This window comes from Micromesistius poutassou (assembly GCF_964030765.1).
Source record: "Micromesistius poutassou genome assembly, chromosome: 9".
In the NCBI taxonomy this organism is placed as follows: Eukaryota; Metazoa; Chordata; class Actinopteri; order Gadiformes; family Gadidae; genus Micromesistius; species Micromesistius poutassou.
In genome coordinates, this window is record NC_140279.1 from 4,663,139 (window position 1) to 4,685,402 (window position 22,264).

The 22,264-nt window shown below is 43.6% G+C and overlaps 3 protein-coding genes across 3 annotated transcripts in view; 2 read left to right on the forward strand and 1 right to left on the reverse strand.

Annotated features, from left to right (window-relative positions):
* Window positions 1–477: 477 nt before the first annotated feature.
* LOC311353493 (leucine-rich repeat-containing protein 24-like) lies at window positions 478–9,601 on the forward strand. Its single transcript, XM_084473406.1, has 8 exons — window positions 478–675; window positions 3,170–3,408; window positions 3,883–3,969; window positions 5,138–5,329; window positions 5,489–5,657; window positions 6,624–6,886; window positions 7,545–8,150; window positions 8,607–9,601. The coding sequence occupies exons 2-8, from the start codon at window positions 3,232–3,234 to the stop codon at window positions 9,144–9,146; spliced, it is 2,034 nt and encodes a 677-aa protein (XP_084329532.1). The 5' UTR covers window positions 478–675; window positions 3,170–3,231; the 3' UTR covers window positions 9,147–9,601.
* Window positions 9,602–10,128: 527 nt separating this feature from the next.
* ahsg1 (alpha-2-HS-glycoprotein 1) lies at window positions 10,129–19,060 on the forward strand (the record flags this gene model as incomplete). The annotated part of the gene is made up of 8 exons (XM_084473537.1): window positions 10,129–10,137; window positions 15,148–15,414; window positions 15,668–15,778; window positions 15,903–15,987; window positions 16,428–16,588; window positions 16,866–16,979; window positions 17,365–17,436; window positions 17,836–19,060. 8 exons carry the CDS (start codon window positions 10,129–10,131, stop codon window positions 17,986–17,988), a joined length of 972 nt encoding a protein of 323 aa, XP_084329663.1. The 3' UTR covers window positions 17,989–19,060.
* Window positions 17,985–22,264, reverse strand: part of LOC311353497 (uncharacterized protein) — a 78,249-nt gene continuing 73,969 nt past the window's right edge. The window contains exons 15-17 of the mRNA XM_084473410.1: window positions 21,832–21,901; window positions 21,244–21,347; window positions 17,985–20,096 (exon numbers count right to left, since the gene is read on the reverse strand). Of these exons, the coding sequence (XP_084329536.1) occupies window positions 19,892–20,096; window positions 21,244–21,347; window positions 21,832–21,901 (379 nt within the window). The 3' untranslated portion in view covers window positions 17,985–19,891. The remainder of the gene's footprint in view (window positions 20,097–21,243; window positions 21,348–21,831; window positions 21,902–22,264) is intronic.

The window sequence follows — 22,264 nt, forward strand, 5'->3', positions numbered from 1 at the left end:
TAGTGTTAGCCTCGGGCTAATATTTGACGATATTGGACCATATCACTCACCTGTTAACATGTCAGTCTTCTCACGCAAAAACGTGTGTCATGCATTGACTTTCGCCTGCCTTTGCGTGTGAAATAATTACGGTGTTATGACATGATTTGAATTTACCTCTTGACTTGAGCGGCTGTATTTATACTACAACCTGTCATGAAGCATGTACATAACATGTCCCTAACGTGCGTCTCAAAAAGGGCGGGGCCAGGAGAGAGACGTGGACACGTTGATTGACATGATGCGCGCGCAAGGACATTATCACGATTACAGTAGAATAGCATTCTGGATTTAAATAAGGAACGACCTGATTTAAACGTGGGCTACTTATAGGATGCCAGGCAGTCATAATACGAGGCAAAAGCCACCATTTTTTTTTTTTACATGAATAAAGAGTCCATTTTCTAAGGATGCGTCGAGCTCGTCGTAGGCTGCCCTATCAGGATGGCTCGAGCGCCCCGCACATTGTGTCCGCCGCACGAGGATGAACACGCAATTGTTTTGCATGAGCTACATTTCTGACCGCCGATCGGAATGTAATCACAGTCCCGTTATCACAGCAACGAGGGCATTGTTGTCGGAATCTCCGGATCGCACAGCAAGGCATATCCCTTCTCTCCTTCTATCTCTGGCGAGGTAAGGTGTACAGTAGGATCATGTTCTCATCGTTAACCAGAGTGTGCCCATCTTGGATGTAGCCTGGGCTGAATTAGATAAACAAAGCACAACATAGGCTGCGATGCCTGAGCTTTATTCTGTTTCACTGATCTGCATCTGCAATAACATGTGCATTAAAAAATATGTATGCACATTAGGTCTGAATAGATGCGTGTTCATAATGAAAAATGTTCACATGGATTATTCTGTGCCTGAGCTGTCAACATACATTGTGCGTCAATGTTGTCTGTGTTATTTTAATATTATAATAAAACTTAATTCAAATAAATATTTGAAGCTGTAAAATAAAACATCACACGTGCTTTGGACGTGAGAAGAGGTAGGCTTTTCAATACGATATAGGTTTACCGGCTTAATTAAAATGATCCGCAGACTAATACGTTTCTGATAAGGATAATTAACACACACAGACGCACCCGAACGCAAGCAGGCCCCAATAAAGACAGACAGACAGACAGACAGACAGACAGACAGACAGACAGACAGACAGACAGACAGACAGACAGATACACACACACACACACACACACACACACACACACACACACACACACACACACACACACACACACACACACACACACACACACACACACACACACACACACACACACACACACACACACACACACACATTTTTATGGGGAGGCCTATATGTGTCCATGTAATGTATGTATGTCCAGGTAAATAAACTAACTTTGGAGAGCGAGACAGGGACCTCAGAGGTCCTTGCTATGACTTAGCTAGTGCAGACGTACCTAGTGCAAACCCACCTAACTTAACCTAAGAAAATGTTAAAATATAGATATTAAAACATTTACTGGATTTGTCTGCACTTTTTTATTATTATGCATCTCAAGGGTGACGATTTACCAGCAAACCAGATGTTTGACACAGAGTATATTGTAGTGGGTCAAAGTGGGACATGTTGCCAATGCTGAGAGGTAGTCCCAAATTTGTAGATGTCTTTCTAACTTAAAAAATAAACATTCTCAGATATGGTTTGTGTGTGGCTCCATGTCATATTCCCCCGCTGTCATATTCATAACAACTTGGAGAATTGCCTTAAGCAAACTTAACCAACTTATAGATAGTTTCACAGTCTTTGTTGTAGATACATTTATTTTTCTTTGTAGTAATTTCCATCATATTCTGACTAAATATACATAGCGTGTGACTTTGTGATGACTCGCAACTTTCCCTGTTTGGCACAAAGCAAAGACAGTGACAGTTTACCTGCTCTTGATCCATGTGTGCACAGTTTCATTGACATCTAACCTAGCCCTATGATGACAGCTTTCCCTGCTTTCTGCACAGCCATTGGATAAAAGCCAGAGTTGAGAAATGCGTCTGTCCTGCAGTGGTTTGACCTTTGCAGATTAGCACCAATCACAATGCTGGCCATCGTCTCAATATGTGGGATGCGTAACAAGGGATAAATGCTCAGCAGTTCCTCATAAAGGGAGACCCCTTGTCAATCTACACCCCTGTCTGGGAGGGATCCCGGACCTATAGCCTGATTATACTGCTCTATCCTCTACCATTTTTACTGCGTTTTCTACGGATAATATACACAGATTAAAAACGTGAAATCACACATTAAGACATGAACATTTAACAAATTAGAGACTCAGACTTGCTCAAACTAATTATGATGTACACCTATGATGAACCCTAAATGTTGTTTGTGTGTGTGTGTGTGTGTGTGTGTGTGTGTGTGGGTGTGTGTGTGTGTGTGGGTGTGTGTGTAGAATCAGCTTTAACAATGGCATTTAGACAAGCCCCTTTCAATGCTATACTATTTCTCATGGATACAACACAGGATCAGCTTCAAAAGATCAACTTACAAAAATCCTGTTCAATTAAGTGGCCATAAAAGGGCATGTTGGTGTTGTTGTTAGACAATAATGTAATTCTGTTAGAGCAAACTGCCAATAACTGCTTCTGACACAATGCGCACAGTCTCTGTTAGTCATTTTGTGCAAAGTGAAATAGTGGTTTTGTTTTGTTTTGTGTACGTGTGGAGTCTGGAGGAGTGGTTAACATTTCACCTAACTCCATGCAGAAGAATGGTGGCAGCCCGCTCAGATATGGACCTCAGCTAAATCTAGGCAGAAACTATGAGGGGTAAATAGAACCATTAGAAGGAATGAACATAGCGCAGCAATAACATGATGCATATACACATATTTGTGCACAACAAAATGTTGATCCTCTTGAGAGTTGTGACGTATCAATATTTGCTTCAAGTTCAACCTACGGTCCACTAGTCTGTATTCCAGTGTTCCAACCGTGCTGTGTAAGGCAGTGATTCTTTGCGATATTATTCATTTTATCTAAATACATTGAAAAGGACACACATTAGAGTGCAGGAATTTATGTGTTATTAGCATCAAGCTGCATTGTCGTGCACTCTGGTCACTCTCACCTTCTTCCTTGCCGTCCACCACAGGAGCCTGAAAGCCCGCACTAGGATCGTATATCTGTCTGCTTACCTCCAGCCCCGCCCCAGCTATGGATCCCGATTCCCCGGTCCTCTGCCTCCTGTCCCTGCTCCTCCTGTTGTCGAGCCTGAGCCAGGGCCACGGCACCATCTCCTGCCCGGCGAACTGCCGATGCTACAGCCTGACTGTGGAGTGTGGGTCCATGGGCATCCGGGACATCCCAAAGCACGTCCCGCCAACCACACAGGTAGCGGAGGCCCGTGTGCACACTGTGTGGAGAAAGTAGAGCTCATATCGAGTGGATGTCCTTTCAACGTCATGGTGTCAGCATTGATTATTGATTACTTTGGAAGCTCCAAAATAATATTAATATAATATGAAAAGGACTCACCTGTCACCTTGTATGTCTGATTCCTATGGCTCCTCTGCACTTTTCATGGTTATCAGTCCCTCTGGTAAATTGCTTTGTATGAAAGCTCCTGCAAATGTACAGATCCCATAAAGCAAGGGAACTCAATCTGTTAAATAAATACTAAAGTCCATGTTATCAGCAGGGAGTAATGAATAAACAAATGATTGGAAGACGGGCCCACCTGTAGTGGGGCAGGTCAGAACACTACTGCAGGCAGTGGGTGGTTTCTCCATCTCATGTGCACTTATTCAACGTATGACGTGTTCCTTCTCATCTTGTTTCTTTCCATCTACTGTTGTGTCTCTCCAGACCATCTTTCTTCAGGACAATATGATTGGTCAGATTCGGCGAAAAGATCTCCCACAACTGAGGCGGTTGCATTACCTCTACCTGCAGGTAACCACACGCACACACACACAAACGCGCACACACGCATCAACACACACACACACACACACACACACACACACACACACACACACACACACACACACACACACACACACACACACACACACACACACACACACACACACCATTTACGGTAGGTGCACATCAAAAGTAGTTTGAGCAAGCCTGAAAAAAAGGCACTTTTCTTGAAATATCAACAGTTATTATGGGCTTCTTATGGCTTATGGCTCACAGACTGAAGACAAACATTTGTTCTATTATTTTTATTTTGTTTCACTTCCTTCCATGTGAATAAATGAATAAATTGTAGAGGTTGTTTGAGCTCAAACTATATATATTTTCATATATATACTTGATATATGTGTTGTTGTTTTTGCTTTGCATTTGTTTGAGTCGACATCATTGCAAATGAGGGTCACCCCTCAATTGATCCCATTTTTTAATCTTATCCCAGCTAATCTCTGATACATTTTTACGTAGGCAGATATTTAGAACATCGAAGTACACTTTTAATTGTTTACATTTTATGTGTATTCTACACAATACCTGTACATACTATATACCACTTATATTTCTGTTGTTGTGGTGTAAGTGGTTGTTTTACGGTATGTAGCCTAAGTAATTTCTGTTGAATGAACATGAACAATGTTTTTGCCAAAAGCTGTTGAGTCATCCAGTTGTTGAACTGATTTTCTGAGTCAGTGTCCTTGAATGGTGGTCTGGATTTAGGATTTAGAATAAGCCGCATTAATATAACAAGTGGGGATTCAAACCAAGCTCTCTTAACTGAAAAAATATTTTCTATTATGTTCTATTTCCTGAACCCAGTAGTCAGACTGTTTTCTCCTCTGAAGGGGGACATGTTCAAATCAACAGGACCCATGCAGAGAAGGCTTAGTAGGTTTGCTACGGTTCTACATTCATTTTAAATGCGCTCTTATACACAATTCGTTGTATAGATGCTAACTTTAAGGATACAGGGATCTGTTAATCAAGCTTCTGTTTTTGAGGGTGGGCGGGGTTTGGAGACAGTAGGGACAGCTCCTCCGGATCCCCCCCGACTCTTCAGCAGATCATTTCTTTTCAAAATTGTACCTTCAATTCGCTTGGACCTCTTGCATGTAGTACCTTAAACATCTCTGCGTGTCTTCAGAACAACACCATCTCGGCTGTGGAGGCCGGCTCCTTCCAAAACCAGCATCAACTGCTGGAACTGGCTCTGAACGGGAACCGGATTCACCTTGTGACGGCTGAGATGTTCCAGGGGCTGGAGCACCTCAGAATCCTCTACCTGGCAGGGAATGACATCACACAGTTACAGGATTACACATTCCGGGGCTTACAGGTAAAACCGATTTCAAAGGACCATAAACAAATAACCTCATTTGTGATCCATCATTGCAATTGTTCTTTTATTCTAAGCAAGCGCAACACTTTTGTGTATGTGTGTGTTTCCGCATGTGTGCGTGCGTGCGTGCTTGTGTGTGTGTTTTTGACCTCACAGCGCCTCCAAGAACTCCACCTACAGCACAACAGCATAGAGATGCTGTCGGACCAGGCGCTGGTCGGTCTGACCTCCTTGGCTCTGTTGGACCTGAGCAGAAACAACCTGCACACCATCGGGGCAGCGTCTCTACGGCCGCTGGTCAGCCTGCAGGTGCTGCGTATCACAGGTGAGAGAGACACACGGGAGAGAGAGAGAGAGAGAGAGAGAGAGAGAGAGAGAGAGAGAGAGAGAGAGAGAGAGAGAGGTGCAGAGGGTTTGGGCTGCCACATCAAAGACATTGTGTCTGTTTCTCTGCCAGGACTAGCCCTGGAATACTAGGGTCACCTTCCTCCTCCATGCAGGCCATCATATTGGAAAAATGTCAGGAAAACATGTTTTCCTAACATGTTTTGCTCATCCAAAATTTTTGGGTCCCAGTCCATCCCTGTCTGACTTGATAATTCATAACGGCAATTAAATTAATTAATGATGATCATCATCTTCTGATCTTGCCTAGGGCACTCAAAGTCTCCAGGGTCAGCCCTGGTCTGGAATTTGGATGAATAACAGCCTCTGGCTCAGATACTGAGTGCACCAGTAAAGTTTAGATTGTGTAAGGAAACAAGAAAGTCGGGAAGCAAAGAATTCAGACCTCCTGACTGAGGTCTTTTGAGTGGCTCAGTGTATGCTCAGCCTCACGATTTTTTTAGATTTTTTTTTTAAAAGGCCTTTTAAAAAAAACATTTTTTTTTTTTCAGCTGACCGAGAGCAGATTTCTTTATGGACAAACTTGCTTTATACTTTTTTTCCCCATCACCATGGAGACCAGAAATCCAATAAAATAAAACTGAATGGTTGACCAATGGTTGTTCACATTGCTATCATCTGCAGAGATTTAGCCATGTATTTCAGTGAAGGCTGTTTATTTGTCTTCCCCGCAGTCACGTCTTTTCTTTCTTGCAAACTCACCACACTTCTTTTCCTCCAGAAGTATACCGCCCACTTACGACTCTCTCTGCCTCGGTCTCACCTCAGAGCCGATGCAGTCCCAAACCTGAGCCTCTACAATGCATATCAACACATCTTCTGATGTGCTCAGAGACGGTGCATTTGAATCTGTGTGACGGGGGTCTCTCACTGCGGGTCTCCCCAGACAACCCGTGGCGGTGTGACTGTGCCCTCCACTGGCTGAGGAGCTGGATCGACGAGGAGGGCCAGCGCCTGCTCAGCTCCGCCGAGCGCCGTCTGGTCTGCACCGAGCCCCCGCGCCTCTCCCACCTCAGCCTGGTGGAGGTGCCCCTCAACAGCCTGGTGTGCATCCCCCCGCTGGTGCAGCTGGAGCCCAGGAGGCTTGCCGTGCGGCTGGGGGAGAGCCTCCGGGTGTCCTGCCACGCCTCAGGATACCCGCGACCGCAGGTACCGTGTGTATGCATATACACCCCGGACTATGTCCTTTGAAGGGCTGAACGATTTGGGGAAATAATCTGATTGTGATCATTTCGACCAATATTGCGATTTTAGTATGCGATTTTTCTTTTTAAAATTCATGTTCTGTATTATTCACTGAACAAGCAATAAATCATTCTATAGTATGGCCAACACAACATTGGAAGCAGTCAACATATAAACTGCTCTTTCCTTTAGGCCAGGCCTATGTGTTGAGATGGAAAAAAAGAAAATACAAACCTTGCTGCATATCGCGTTCTATTACATCGTGTTGTCGGTTTGAAATCGATTAATCGCTCAGCCCTAAAGCGTGCTTACAAAGTGGTACTCACTGTCTGCAAAGTCTGATTTGAATTCAGTTTTTTGAGTATTGTTGTTCTTGTCCATGGCCAGTTGTCTGCCAATTAACAGGGACCAGATGAGACAGATGTCTCTGAGTGATTGTAAATTAGCTGACATTTGCAATTTGTTGCCTTCAAAGTTAGGATAAAATCAATACCATTCATATCGCCAACAAGATCCAAGAAGACTTGCCAGAAAGTGGGCCATTAACGCTGATCAGTATGATGATTGACACAATGGTCTTATCCATGTATGTATAATTATAATGATCCCCATCTGCCTGCAGGTGACCTGGAGGAAGGCCTTCCAGGGTAAGGTGGTGCTGTCCCCCCGGGGCCTGGTGCACGAGCTGGGGGGCGGGGGTGCCGCGGGCGGAGGCGGCGGCGGGGCCCGAGAGGAGGAAGAGGAGGACGCCTCGGACGAAGGGAAGGTGCATCTGCAGAAGAGCGAGGGCGGCGAGCGCTTCGACCCCGACACGGGCAGCGGCATGCTGTTCCTCAGCAACGTGACGGTGGCCCACGCCGGCTTCTACGAGTGCGAGGCCTGGAACGCCGGCGGCGTGGCCCGGGTCACCTTCCAGCTGGCCATCAACTCCTCCACCTCCGCGTCCTCGGCCTCCTCCTCGTCCATCTGGGCGTCCTGGTCCCAGGTGAGCGCGCCCTACTACCCCTCCTGGCCCCGCCTCAGGAACCACCGTCCCGCCTCGGGCTCCGACGTCAGCCGCGAGCCCCTGTACGCGCTGGGCAGCATGGCCTTCAGCGCCCTGGGCCCCGCCACCCAGACGGCCATCGCCATCGGCATCTCCCTGCTGGCGCTCACCGCGCTGCTGCTGGTGGCCATGATCTACAGCCGCCACCAGCAGAGGGAGAAGGAGGCGGACGTGTCGGAGAAGGTGAGTGCCGCCGGGCGGGGAGGTGGAGCCCATAGTGGGTACAGAGCCGTTTGTATGCAGGTGGACCCAATCTGGTTTATTCATTCGCTATTGCATTAAGAGTAACCAATCAATGCAAGAGGGCGGGTATTTGGTTTGATATTTTTGTTTCGTATATTTAATATGATGGTCGGTAGAGTGCAACTCATGTGCATTCAAATCAGTCATGTATCCAGCGTGTTGTCGTGGGCCATCCCGTTATCGCTATAATGCACCATGGCAACTTGCAAAATCATTAGGTATGAGAAAAACAGCAAGGGAGTTTTTTCATATTGTGAGCAATAAGAAAAACAGCTTTTATCTCAAGAAATTGTGATCAAGCCTATCACACTAAAGGGGGCGGGGGGGTGGGGAACCTAACAGATGTACACAAAGGTCTCCTAAGGAAACGCTCGGTGTGCCCCCCCCACCCCGTAGGAGGAGAGCATCCTGTACGTCAACGACTACTCCGACGGGCCCACCACCTTCGCCCAGCTGGAGGAGTACCGCGACGAGCGGGGCCACGAGATGTACGTGCTGAACCGCGCCAAGCCCGTCCTGCCCCCCGCGCCCCCCGCCTCCTCCTCCTCCAGGCCGGCCGCCGGCACCCTGGGGGGTTACCCGGCCGCGGCCCCCTCCGAGAGCCTGTCCTCCTGCAGCCCCGTCCGCTCGGCGGGGCCCGGACAGGCCGTGAGCCCAGCCCTGGCCCCGAAGAAGCAGCATCCACTACAGCAGCAGCAGCAGCAGCAGCAGCAGCCGCAGCAGCAGCAGCCGCAGCAGCAGCAGCAGCAGCAGGGGAAGCAGGAGAAGCTGGAGAAGCTGGAGCATCTGCAGGAGCCGGACATACGGACCATGCGGAGGATGGCGGGGGAGGGGGGCGAGGCGGAGCCCGTGGTCACTTCCGAGGCGGAGGGGATGTTCCTCAACCACACCGGCCTCTTCATGGACTCCCAGATCGCCTACGAGATTCACTGCTGAGCGCCGCGTGGAAACTGTAAGCTCAAGAAATCCAGAGATCCCATAAACCTGTTCCGAGTCGGGATACTTCGACTCTGCTTGATTCATTGCGCTTACTGTGCTTCTTGTGCTGACCATTCGTGTGTAAGACGTAGGCAGAGCGAACCGAGCCATTGAACGAACCCACGCGTCTTTGTGTCTCAAAGGAACGCCGTACGTGGAGGTTCAGGAGAAGGACTGTGTTCAGGTTGGTCCTCACCTCACCTGGGTGACCCGGCGTGTGTATGTGCAGAACAACACCCCCCCCCCCCCTTAAGGTGATGTAGTGGCACTAGACAATGTCCGTGTGCTAGGGTGAGACACTGTGCCAGTAAAGGTGATTACTTACTGAGAGAAGGCTTTGGCTGCAGTGACTCACTCCCATCGCTCCAATCAAATCAAAAAGTAAATCTGTCGGATGTTTGCATAAAGCGACCCCCCCCCCCCCCCCCCCACCCTCCACAAATACACACATGCACATGCACGCGCACACTTCCATAAAATAATACTGAGGGTAGACTATATTCTGTTGTCTATATGGTCACGGAGGGTAGACACATTCAACAGTATATTACTGCGTTGGATCTACTCATGATGTTTCAACATGAGATAGCAGGGAGGAAACTATCCGAAGTCGGTTTAGCCATACATCTGGGTCCTCATGTAGAAAAGCACTCAGTGTGTGATCCGGGACGTGGAACAAGCTGCGTCCATGTTACAACACAGATCATTGAAGCTCAAGCTTCTTTGTGGACGTACCGGGGACATGATTGATGATTTGTGAGCTTGTTATGACTGCCTGAGTGGGTACATATAGCCAGGGGGGAATAGAAACATAGTTCAAGTAATTGGATACAATTCATCACCATGTAACAAACAGCAAATGGTTTTATTTATTGACTAAGATCGTCCATGTCGTGAGGTACAATGATTTCTAATAATGATTCATATATTATCTCCAAACATGCCTTTCGTAAGGTCACACTTTACAAGAGGGAACTAGCTGTCATATCAATGTTGAAATGTATGGAAAGCATGATAGATCGTTAATTGGATATTATATTCTTTGGTTGAAAACACAGTTTTAGAGTGGCTTGCTGCTCGGTCCAATCTAAATGTACAGATTTACATTTCCACACAAATAAGTATTTGACTCTTATCTTGCTAAAGTTAGTGTATTAACAGGTTTGAAATGATAGCACTACAAGTCAAGTCATAAAAATAGGGGATATTGGTTAAAAACCTCTCTTCCATTAACAAAAGGTTTTTGCTTAGAATTGTGTTATGTGCTTAAGAGTCATCTATCAGAGATCAAATTAATATTGTCAAGGTGCTTCGTAAAAAATATATTCTGAGGTGATTTTCTATAGCCTTCCCTACCTGTCTTTTCTTCCTTAAAAAACATTTGTCAGCATTGGTTATTCAATTTCAACAGGGCATAGGTTGTAGACTCAACCTCACTTGTTGAGTCTACTATGCTTGCTCTGGTACTAGTACATGGCAAATGTGTTATCTCAGAAAAGTAGGGGGCTGTTAAAGATTTCTGTCTTGCAAAACATTTCTGAATAAATATTTTTTCTTTTAGGACAGTGGAGAAAGGTTTGTAACCTTAATTTGAGTCACAGTGAGGAGAATGACTGGTAGTAGCAGCAAATAACAGTTATTACTATGTAATCATACTGTAGGCACTGCTGCTCTGGAAGAGCTGCTCTGGAGAACCGCTCGTCTTGGTGAGCTAGGCCCATTTTGTTGACAGCACTGCTGGTACACATTTATAAAATACTATTTTACAAATGAAAATAAGCCTTTTTTTTTTTTTTTCATGTTCAGCATGCCGGAAGTTCAAGATAATAATGCCGCCACTGTCCTTCTCCAAAGATCTCAGGAATGGAATTTAAAAGCATAGAATGTATCCATCTGCGGTACTCCGTTAATTAAGTTCCCCTTTTGAATGGGGACTTTATCAACGGGTGTTGACAACCTCTGACACTGGAACATGTCACAAGTTCAGCTTCCTAAGTCGCAGACTTAAAACTAGATAATATATGATATCTTCATGACGTTGAAACATTTAATGGCTGCCATATTTTTCAGGGTTAGGTGTCTCCTGACTGTTTTATAATTCTAGACTGTAAGTAGGCCTATATCTTAGATTTTTTAATACAGTCGATTAAACTAGCACAAATGAATGATAAAATGACTATTACCCTAAATAATGGACTCTCCATGAAAATGCTTGACCACAGAAACACATTCTATCCATTTAAATTCTATGATTTCAGCCAATGTCCCCTCCGAATCAACGTCGTTGTACAGTGTGAAGATGCATGGTGATGTATTTCAAGGGCATTATCTATCCTTTTATTTCACATTTTATATGTAATGATCTTGTTAAGTATGAAAGTGTAAGATATGCTTGCTATACAGATGGGTTTTTTCTGTACAAACAGTTTTTGCTGCATATTTTCAATATCATCTTTTCCCCACCCTAAGTTATGTATTTGTTTACGTTTTTAATGAGTCTAGGAATTCCTATTCCTAAAGATATTATCTGGTCCAGCCCACTGGGTAGGCTGATAGACTGATCTATCCAGAATACATCTAGGTGGACACGCCCACTTGTGAGATTTTCAAAACGGCTTGTAACGGCTAATCACACTGACATCTGGTGGTATAATATGTCACCTTTAATTACATGTATCTGAATCCATTGTAAGTCGCTTTGGGTGAAATTGTTTCCTAAATAGGTCCACAACGCACATGAAGAATGTCTCCTTTTATATCTAAGGTGGTTAAATAACCGTTATTGATCTCTTCATTACTCATAATGGGACATTTCTAAGGTCCTGGCTGGAAACACTGTGTCACGCTTAGATGCAATGGTGGATGTTAGATGTTGTCTCATCCTCGCATTTCATTTCGCTCATCCGACAAGAACTTTGAAAGTTGATACCTCAAATGGCCTAATTTTATTTGCCTAATTAATTCAAGAACATATATTGATGTTTACAATGATATAACCGATTCACATGTAATACATTTTTGTTTGCTGCTGTTATCACGCAACAAAGTAAGAAAACATTCCGACACTCAAATGTGCGTTTGAACCCATGGATCAATTCTGTCATCAAGTACTTATAGTACTACTTCTAGTACAGCTATTATTTGAAACTCATCCATTTAAATCCCATGTCATCTCATTGCCTTCATACACTCCTTGCTAGAAGTACAAAGCTACGGCATTTGAATCAGCCATGTCGTTGTTCATTACGTAACCAGTGCTACATGTTTGTTATGGCTGCTATACTATTCTCTGTGGATATACAATTGTTTTTACTATGGTTGGTTTGTTATTTTAAACATGTTCAGCATATTACCTAGTGTATTGAGTACCAATTATTTATTGATTTGTATGTGTTTGTATTCAGATCAACTTTATTTAATATACTTAATTTATTCCAAGCCCTTTGTGAATGTATTTATTTTTTGGGGTATTTAAACAATTTATTGTATGCTCCATTCTATTTTAAAGTAATAAAGTCAATCTGTGCCGTTCCTACTTTGCATCAAATATTTCTACAAACCCAGTCTGAGGCTCAAGAGCAGGCTCTGCTCTCAGGAACAGAGACGGGGCAGGTGCATCATGGGAGTGGGGGTGTTGATCTCCTGACAAGTTGTTCAACTAGGCACAAAGCAACCGCAGCCCAAAGGAGGAAGCTAGTTGATTCTGAGGTCTGCCAGCAAGAGGAGGCAATGCACAGTGCAAGGGCAGTCTAACAGGGCCAGTCTAACTCCAGCTTCCAAGGGGGTGCATTTGAAATCATTGAATCCGTGTGGAAATCCATTTGGACATTTGTTCGCATCGCAGGTCGCAGGTCTCAATTATTTTCTGTACACTGGTTCAACTTTTGTTCTGTCTCTGTTGATGATGTCTTTCCAAGCCAGAGTGTACACTTTCTGAACTCTGTAGTTACGTCAATATAACTACATAGTTATATTGATATATAACTTGTGTCAATATAACTACATAGTTATATTGACACAAGTCTGGTCACTTTAAAGGAACTGTGGCATTGGCCAACTCCGTCTCAAACCAAAATGTAGTATAGCTACGTTGGTCCACAGCAGAAAACGTAGTAGTTTTACAATAACGACTCTAAAATAGTGCTTAAAAGTGCTTAAAAAAATAGACGCCTACGTTTTTTTGGCCTATTCTTTTCTATAGGCATCCACGTGCCATGTCAAGTGTCTGTCTGCGAAAACAAACAGGATGGCCTAAATTTGTTTTATTCTCAGTGGAAAATGCAATATTTGTATATAGATTCAACATTAAAAAGGGGGTTGATAACATTTCTAGAGAGAAATGTGCATTTTATTGTTATTATCTTCTTTTTGTGATTGTATAAAATTTCTAGTTTGTTAGTTATTGAGTGCTGCAAGCAGCGCTCATCTATTGTGGATCTTAGGCCTTCTTCTTTTTTTCTTTCCTCCTTTATTATTCCTACCTCAAAATCCCAAGAAAAGCTTTAATTTTCTTAAAGAGCCAGTGAATCCACTGTTTAAGATGGAATTCGAACATTGTTATTTAAAATAATGTGTTTTGGCTTAGGGTTTTAGGAAAGAGGGTCGTTGTGTACCTGTTATGAGACTTCAATTAAGAGATCAATTAAGTGTTCGAAATTCCATCTGAAACAGTGGGTTCCCTGGCTCTTTAAGTTGGTATTCATCATTTTTTTCAAAGGGCTTCAATGGCCATATTACACAAAATTACCCCTAAAGTTAAACTTTTAATCGATTACATGCATTTGTGAATTTATGAAATTATTGGTTATTAGAATAGAAAATGTATTGTGTGCTCCATGCCGTTCCTGCTTTGCACAAAATATTTTTACAAACCTTGTCATTCATCTCTCGTTAAATTCAATTTTTGTTCAAACCATTGAATCTGTAGGGTTAGAATCCACTGAATCCGTAGGGTTAGAATCCACTTTCAAATCGCATCATAAATAACTTTAGTTTTTTTCGTAGACTTTGAGTTCAACTTTGCCTTTCCAAGCCACTCTGTAAATATTGATCATGTCAGAGTTCCCAATCTTCACTGTGTACTTTTGCCAATATTGTGATTTATTGTGTAAGACACAAGACTCACCTTAAATAATTCAGTGTCATTACCACGATTAAGGGGGGATAGGTCCCCTCCACATTTTAAATCATACATTTTGTAGGTGGCATTTGGCTGTTGAAGGTGGCATTGCTGTTTTTAGGCTATGATAGCCATAAGATAGGATAGGTACATTGCATTGTATTTATTTATTTATTTATTTTTCTTTTCTTTTCACCTTTGGTTGGTAATTTGGTAGCCAGCGTGCTTGTAAGGTTGGTTTGGACAGGGGCCTCTGAATATGTGTTTTCCTTGGATTTTGGCACAAGGGATTATAACATCTGATCCTGTGTATTAATGAAATAATTTGTTCACCCCCCCCCCCTCCTCCTTTTCTTTTCACAAGGTAACAGATATTTTCTGTTCCCACTATTTTAGTTTGCTGTGTAAATCTTGGCAATCTTGGCCTATTTAATTTTCACTGAGGTGCCTAACCTCAATGAGACACCCTGAATAAATAAAACAAAATACACAAATCCCAAAAAATGCTTAGCACACGATATGTTAAGTTAGAATTCATCTTTCTTTCATTGGAGTTTCTTAAGCAAAACCACAAGCAAAGTTATAATATTACTCAAGTCAAGTCAACTTTCTCCAAGGGCTTCACAGGTCAATCTACATGACCCCCATTAACCCTTTTCCTACTAAAGGATAAGGAAAATGCAAGGACTACATTTTTGTAAAAAACAATTACTGTGTGCTCTGGCAGCCACCGACCAGTGACCCACGGTGGTTAAAGTCTCTATTTATTTGGCAGCCTTGCCCGTAAGCATAGGCCCACGTTACACCCTCCCCGGAGCCTAACGCCCCTCTCTATATAAGCCCCCTGGCTTCGTCGCGCTGCACCCATCCCTCCACTCCTGCTTCTCCTCCGTCAGCCGGGCCGTCATCATCATGAGAGGACTAGTGTTGTTTCTGTGCGCGGCGGTAGCGCTGTGTGGGGCCGTGCCCCCGCTGGAGCCAGTGACCTGCAGCGGGGACGGGCAGCAGACCAACGCCGTGCGATTCGCCATCCAGCACATCAACCAGAACCAGGACCATGGCTACAAGTTCAACCTGTCAGAGGTCCTTGCCAACGACGTGGTTGAGGTGTGTGGATACCCCCTCCCCCGCCCCCCTCCCCTTAAGACGGTTGGGGAAAAAGTTGATAATGACATTTAGTCATTTTTATCAGAAGTGACTTACAAGTGAGACTGAGTGAGACATTTAAGAACACCAACAACTGGAGAGAATGCACAGAGTAGCCAAAGGGAATCAGAGATGCATGTCTGGTTGATGTTTGATAATACTACTAATAATAATCACACTTATCATTTGGATTTCTTTACTTTGCACTTTCAAGAACCCACAAGGGTGTTCGATCGAGTTGAAGATGAACCTCCAGGAGACCAAATGCCACGTAACCCACCCCAAACACTTTGAGGAGTGTGAAGTCCGTTATGACGCGCAAACGGTAACTCTTCAGACTTTACCCTACCCTTACCGACACGTGTGAAGCATTTAGGAAATCCTTTGCTACTCAACAACTTCATCCCTCTCCCTCTCACTCCTACCCCCCCCCCCATCCCCAAATATAGGTTGTGATGGCAGGCTGTGTGGTCAAGATATCCGTCCAAAACAATGTGACAACGGTCGTTTCACATAAATGTCTAACTACAAAAGGTAGGGTTTTTTTGATTCACAACTTTCATATTCTCCCAATATTCTCATAACGCATGAACAATGACTAAGGTTATGTACATTTTACTTTACAGCCGACCAAATATCCTTAACATTATTACCAAATATAAACCTCCCAGTTATATTTTACACTTGAGTCCTCGTACTGCATAATCACAATTTAACAACATGTGACAGCATGTACTTGATATGTTTTCAAATCATGGGACATCATGTAACTACACAGTGAGCTAAGGGTTAAGGGTTAAGATAGAAATAGGTTAAAAAAAAACAGTTTAGCTTTAGGCTAATCTGGGAAAAAGTAAAATGTTACCCTTAACCTAATTTGACATGCGTCAAGAAGAAGGAGGGCTTTCCACCAACAGAGAGATGGTTGTACTTTACTTACACTTTGTCCTCCCCTCTCCTGTTGGCATCGGCAGATGAGGAGACGTTGTTGATGTGCCCGGACTGTCCCAGGCTGCTGAATTTGAATAATGTCGATGGTCTCAAAAGAATAAGCCGAGTGATTAGCAAGTACAACGTCAATAACGCAACAGAACACTACTTTGTGCTAAGTGATGTGGGAAGAATGAGCTCATCGGTAAACACACACACAAACACATGCAAGCATACACATGGTGTCCATTTTCTCTTTTGAACATTGTTTTTAGGACCATCTTTTCTAATCGATTTGTATAAATGCTGAATTCTGTAAAATGCTGTATTCAATCAAACTAAACTGACATAATAATAATAATAAAAATACAATTGAGAAGACCTGCTTAAGTGAGCTGTCACAAAATGAAGATAAGGATTGATAACATCATGCGGGCTGCTTTAGCTGGACGCAGGTCTGACTGTGTTCCTTCATCTTCTAGTTCATGCGATTTGGGATGAACCATGTGGCTGAGTTTGCAATGGTGGAGACTCACTGCCCTGTGGGAACCAGGATAGCCCCAGCGGCATGCACTCCCCTCTGTCCTGACAGAGCTGTGAGTACACACACACACACACACACACACACACACACACATCAAAACACACACACACACACACACACACACACACACCCACTCCCACACTCCCTTGCACTCGAGTGAACATACAAACATACACCCATCAAAACACACACACACACACACACACACACACACACACACACACACACACACACACACATCAGAACACACACACAGGCAGAGACACCAACCTGCACACGGAATAGAAACCAGATGGAAGTCAAATAAGAGCGGCCTCGTCAAATAAACTTTGTGTGAAAAATAACACCTCCCTGTTTTAAATATAAATGAGAAAGTGAAATATAATATAATATTGTCTCCAGCTTATCTTCTGGTTCTTTCCTCTCTCTCTCTGCAGCGTCATGTCTTCTGCAAGAGCAGTGAAAGCCCTAGAAGTAGCAGCCTTTACTGTGAGACGTATCCAGCAGTGGTGAGTTCAAGGCTACGCATTTTCCATTGGGTTGCATTACAGGAAACAGCGTTACATCTTGCCTTCGGATATTTGTTGAATCACTTGTGAACCATTTAGAAATGAGTGTTAACATTTTCTGTTGTATTCCTTCTTAGTTATATGCTCTGGTCATCATCCAAGGGAATCTGTAGCAAGTCTTATACATTTGTATTTATTGCAGTTTGACATTACCTTGAGTTTAAAATAACCCCTAACTGAACTGAGTGGGTATTAACTCTCAAAACCACTCAAACGTATAAAGACTCAACATTAAAAAACACAGCGGGCCAGTGTTCTTTTGAATGTGAAATCAATCAAATTAGACTTTCACATTGTTTCTAACCCTACACCAACCAATGGTTTTGGTTACTCCATCAGAACAAGGTGGACCTGCAGGATGGCGAGACCGAGCCAGTCTGCTCTCACCAGCGCTTCAACCCCGCAGTCCAATGCACTGAGGGGCCGGCACTCCAAGACATCCATCATATCTGCAGCTGGCCCCGCCAACCAGTCATGCAGCAAAGGAATTAGACACACACACACACACACACACACGGACGCACACTCTCACACATTGATTTGCCTGAGATTTGCAAGATAAAAAAGGGGATGAGATGGAGAGTGGATGTTAGGGTGAGGATGTCTTTAGGGAAGCTTAAGCTTTTGTACAAGCCTGACACCTTGTGGACATTTGCAGTTATCTCATGTAAACTTGACTTCATTGCGATATTAACCCCCCATGGAGAATCGGAGGCTGAGGTAATAAACGGACTGAACTGAATTCTTCATTTTACTATCAGAGAATGGTGAGAATTGTTAACGCCACCATCGTTCATTTTCTGTTTGTGTCATACAATAAAATACATATTGTGCCAGAATACTATAAATACCAGCACCGGCCCAAATGCTGAACATATGATATACCCTGTTCACATTTCATAATCAAATTCTTTAGGGCAATACTCACCTAACCCTAACCCTAATGAAACATAAATATACCATAACCTGGAAAGGTGGTATCAGATTGAAACACAGCAATGTGGCCTGTCGCCATCCAGCCCATCAACGAGAACCAACACATTGTTAGTTCAGTCCTCCCCTCCAGGTTTGGAGAATGACTGTTGGCTGTATTTGGTAGGAGAATAAAGATGCAAAACAAGGCAAATGTTGACAATTAGTAAATAAGCAATCGTAAACAAAGTAAAATAATAAGCGACTTGACTCAAAGCGGAAAATATGTGTTTAATCATTGAAAACAATGATTGTGCGATATATGCTCATGGCTTCAGCTTTAGTGACATGATTAAAGTACATTCTCATTTCAGGGAACATAATAAATACTGAAAAATGTGCAAAAGACAAACAGTGTAAACCATCAGAGAAAGACCAAAAAAGAAAGACCATTGGAGTAGATTAAACCCCCTCCAGATAGTGAAATAGAGTGTAAAATATCTGGAAGTGTAAAATAGACAAAGCTAAATTGGGACAAAATTATGTCCAGTGTTTTCTTTTTAAAGCTTTTAAAATAGCGTTTATAAATGGTTTTGTTCAGCAAACTACAAACTACTATATTATTTGGTGAATAAATATAACTTTTAATTTGGCACGTCGTATTGTTCTGTGACTTGTGATTTAGAGCGAGTGTGTGCGGTTTTCTATATTTGATATGAAATCAATCGATCAATGCCTCCCTCTTATGGCACCATGAATAACCATAGCTCTTGAAGTTGGGACGAACCAATGAAGAAAGAAAGACAGGAAGAAAGAAAGAAAGATACAAAAGAGGAGAACCTAATGCTTCATTCATGAAATCTCTACTTTAAAACATGGCCACTTCTCAGCACATGCAGAGGTTACTTAAAAAAAATTGAAGAATTTGCAAATTGCCATCGGACATGAACCGAAACCAAGAATGGATGGGTGAGAAAGTTCATGCAACACTTCTTTTCGAGACGGCTCGTTTCAACAAGGTCAAAGGGTATTTTGATAGCTATTATTGTTGACCTAAAGGAAAAAAATATTGGTATTTCCCATTGAAGACAATTCCATTCGATCCTGTATTCCATGAGTGATATTGTTCTATAGCTTAAGTAGTTATCCACAGGGATACTACATTGAGGGGGTCTAGTGGAGGTAACACAGACAGACATTATCACCCAAGGAATAAAATGTTATGAACCAGTTTACAAATTAATAAAAGTTACATTCTCTGTGACAAATTGAGTCTGGGCTGTGATTCCGTTCTGGCTAAAGTACTCGTTATTGGCCTTTGTTCTGTGAACCAGTGCATTCGGCTGCAAGGGGCGTACTTACAAGACAACCCCCGTTCGTGAAATGCTTTGTGCAATACTGTTGAGGGCTGATGGATTCTTTGAGGTTCTGCTTGTCTGTCTTTGTCCTTGGCGCCCACACGTGTCCATCTCCATCTGCACAGTCACAACGGAGAACTAGCGTTGGCTGGCGTCAGCGGGCCGCCGTTGGCAGCCACGAGCGGGCCGTGCTTGTAGATGTGAAGGCTGTCGGCCACCTCCATCAAGGTCAACAGGACGTCATAAGCGACGGCAAACAGGAAGTAGACAGGAAGCAACCAGCTCAGGCTGAAGACCCGCCTGCTTACCGGCAGTGGGATGGAGAGGTGTCTGGGCGGACAGAGAGGAGAGGAATACTGTTGAACATTGATAGCGCTGTTTGATGCTGAAACGTGCAGTCGACCAGTGGATTCTGACTGAGCCAAATCCACACACACATTTCTACAATTATCTGGGGAGCTAAATAATTTAGCCTGAGGGCCAGCTGTGGCCCCCGCAGGCCGCTCGTTGCCGGCCCCTGCCATGGTGGATCACATTATTAATGGAGATAATTACCGGGATTTGAAAAGAAGAAATGCTGCCTTGAGGCAAGTTACACTACTCGGTATGCAGTCTGAGTCTCTTTGTTCATGGGGACATTTCCTCAGTGTCCCCATGCGACCCAGACGTACGGTACAGAGAGCAGGGGAAGCCTTTCAGACCTTTCTTGAGAGGCTCGATACACCATTATCATTGGCTGTTTTCCCTGTAATGTAGCCGTACCATCGGAGCCACATGGATGGAGCAGGTTTATTCTTATGTTTACATTCATACGTTTTTTTATTACAGTCCGCCACTATAGCCATTTTTTTCACATTTGTTTCACCAAGGGTGTTTTCCTAGGTCCGTAATTGGTCACGTTTACGTGTCAATCAGACACGTAAACGTACTTTGATAGTTTCCCCACACAATATTGTAATACAATATTACAGAGTATTATAGAGGTAGTTAGTTTAGATTTAGTTCTTATTTTCTTGGAATATAACACAGATATTTCTATGTTCAATGTGGGAAGATGTGGTTCATCCTGTTTGGCTGAAGGATACGTTTTTTAATGCATAACATGCCACACTAAGATCAAAAAGAGGAATGTGAACTCTGGCAGAGAGACACTCAAAACCAAAGCTTGGAATAACTCAAGTGGCAAACAAAGCAAAACAGAGAACCTAAATACACACAACACAGGTGAATCAGGTCAATCCGCACAAATGCATTTACTTAACTGAAAACAACTAACTGAAAAAACGACTGAACAATGACAAGACAAAACCCCTAAACTGGAACATCGGTAGGATCAATCCAATGCATGCGGGAAAAAAAATGCAAGGCAAAAGCAATGGTTTTGCGCAATAGTCCCGGCGCGTTCCAATGGAAGTGAAAGAACCTCCGTCGTTATGAGAGGTGTAAGAACAGTGTCAGTGTGAGAATCTGCACTCACTGGAAGCGGTGTGCCTTGGAGGCCTGTAGCATGGCGAAGACAAACAGCCCGACCTCTGTGTTGAGGAACAGAGACACCACCTTGTCCAGCATCACGACGAAACCCTGCGGGTTCACAGACAACACACACACACACACACACACACCTGCTTTGGTTCTGCTCTGTATTGTATGTTACCTATACAATGGCGTTGAGGTATCTGATGTACCCCATGGGTGGATTGTATAGTGCATGCTGTATCTGACAACTCTATGTCATGCTTTAAATGCTTTAAAAACAGCAGGGAGCACCAGAAAAGAGTGGACCCATTGTATTCCCATTTCATGAAATAAATGGTTAAATCTATGACATGAGTGATTCCTGACTGAACTCACCAAATGGCACCAAATGCAAATGATAAAATGTTTTGCAAAGTTCTTTATAATGCATTGATCATCTCATGATGCTGCAGATTAGCCTATGCGTCATCCACAGTATTTGTAGTTGGTTTCCTCTGCTTTTGATGTTTCGTCAGCACTGCCCAATTAATAGCTTGAATGTCCAAGACATGTTTTTCTAACCAGTTCTCCACACAATCGAGCAGCTTACCCTTGGATCGCAGGTCGAGATGACAAAGATGGTCCCAAACGCCAGCAATGACATGCCCCCACTGGCAAGGCTATGACGAAGACAGAGAGAGACAGAGAGAACCAGAACGAGAGCGAGAGTAAGAGAAAGAAAGCAGGCGACAGAGAGAGAGAGAGGGGATCAGAAAGAAAGAGGGAGTGAGAGAGAGACGAGAATCAAAGAGAGACATTTTTCGTCATCCACGAAACAAACTTAATTTTGTCCCGAGGAATAATTTGGAAATCCTCAGGTTGAACTATTTCTTTGGTGGTAGTGCTTGACGGTGGTGGATGGTGGTAGAGCGGATGTGGATGGAGGTTGAGGTTGAGTGGTGGTGGTTGGGTTGGTAAAGCAGGAGGTCGGGGGGCTGTGTGGACGTCTATCCTCTCCTTGTCTTTTATGTGAATGTGCAAAT

What these genes read in the sequence shown, in the direction of transcription:
- LOC311353493 (XM_084473406.1), top strand. Translation starts at nt 3,232, where the DNA reads ATGGATCCCGATTCCCCGGTCCTCTGCCTCCTGTCCCTGCTCCTCCTG. An exon ending in ACGTCCCGCCAACCACACAG is followed by an intron (nt 3,409 to 3,882) that starts GTAGCGGAGGCC and finishes GTGTCTCTCCAG; the next exon opens with ACCATCTTTCTTCAGGACAA. An exon ending in TGCATTACCTCTACCTGCAG is followed by an intron (nt 3,970 to 5,137) that starts GTAACCACACGC and finishes GCGTGTCTTCAG; the next exon opens with AACAACACCATCTCGGCTGT.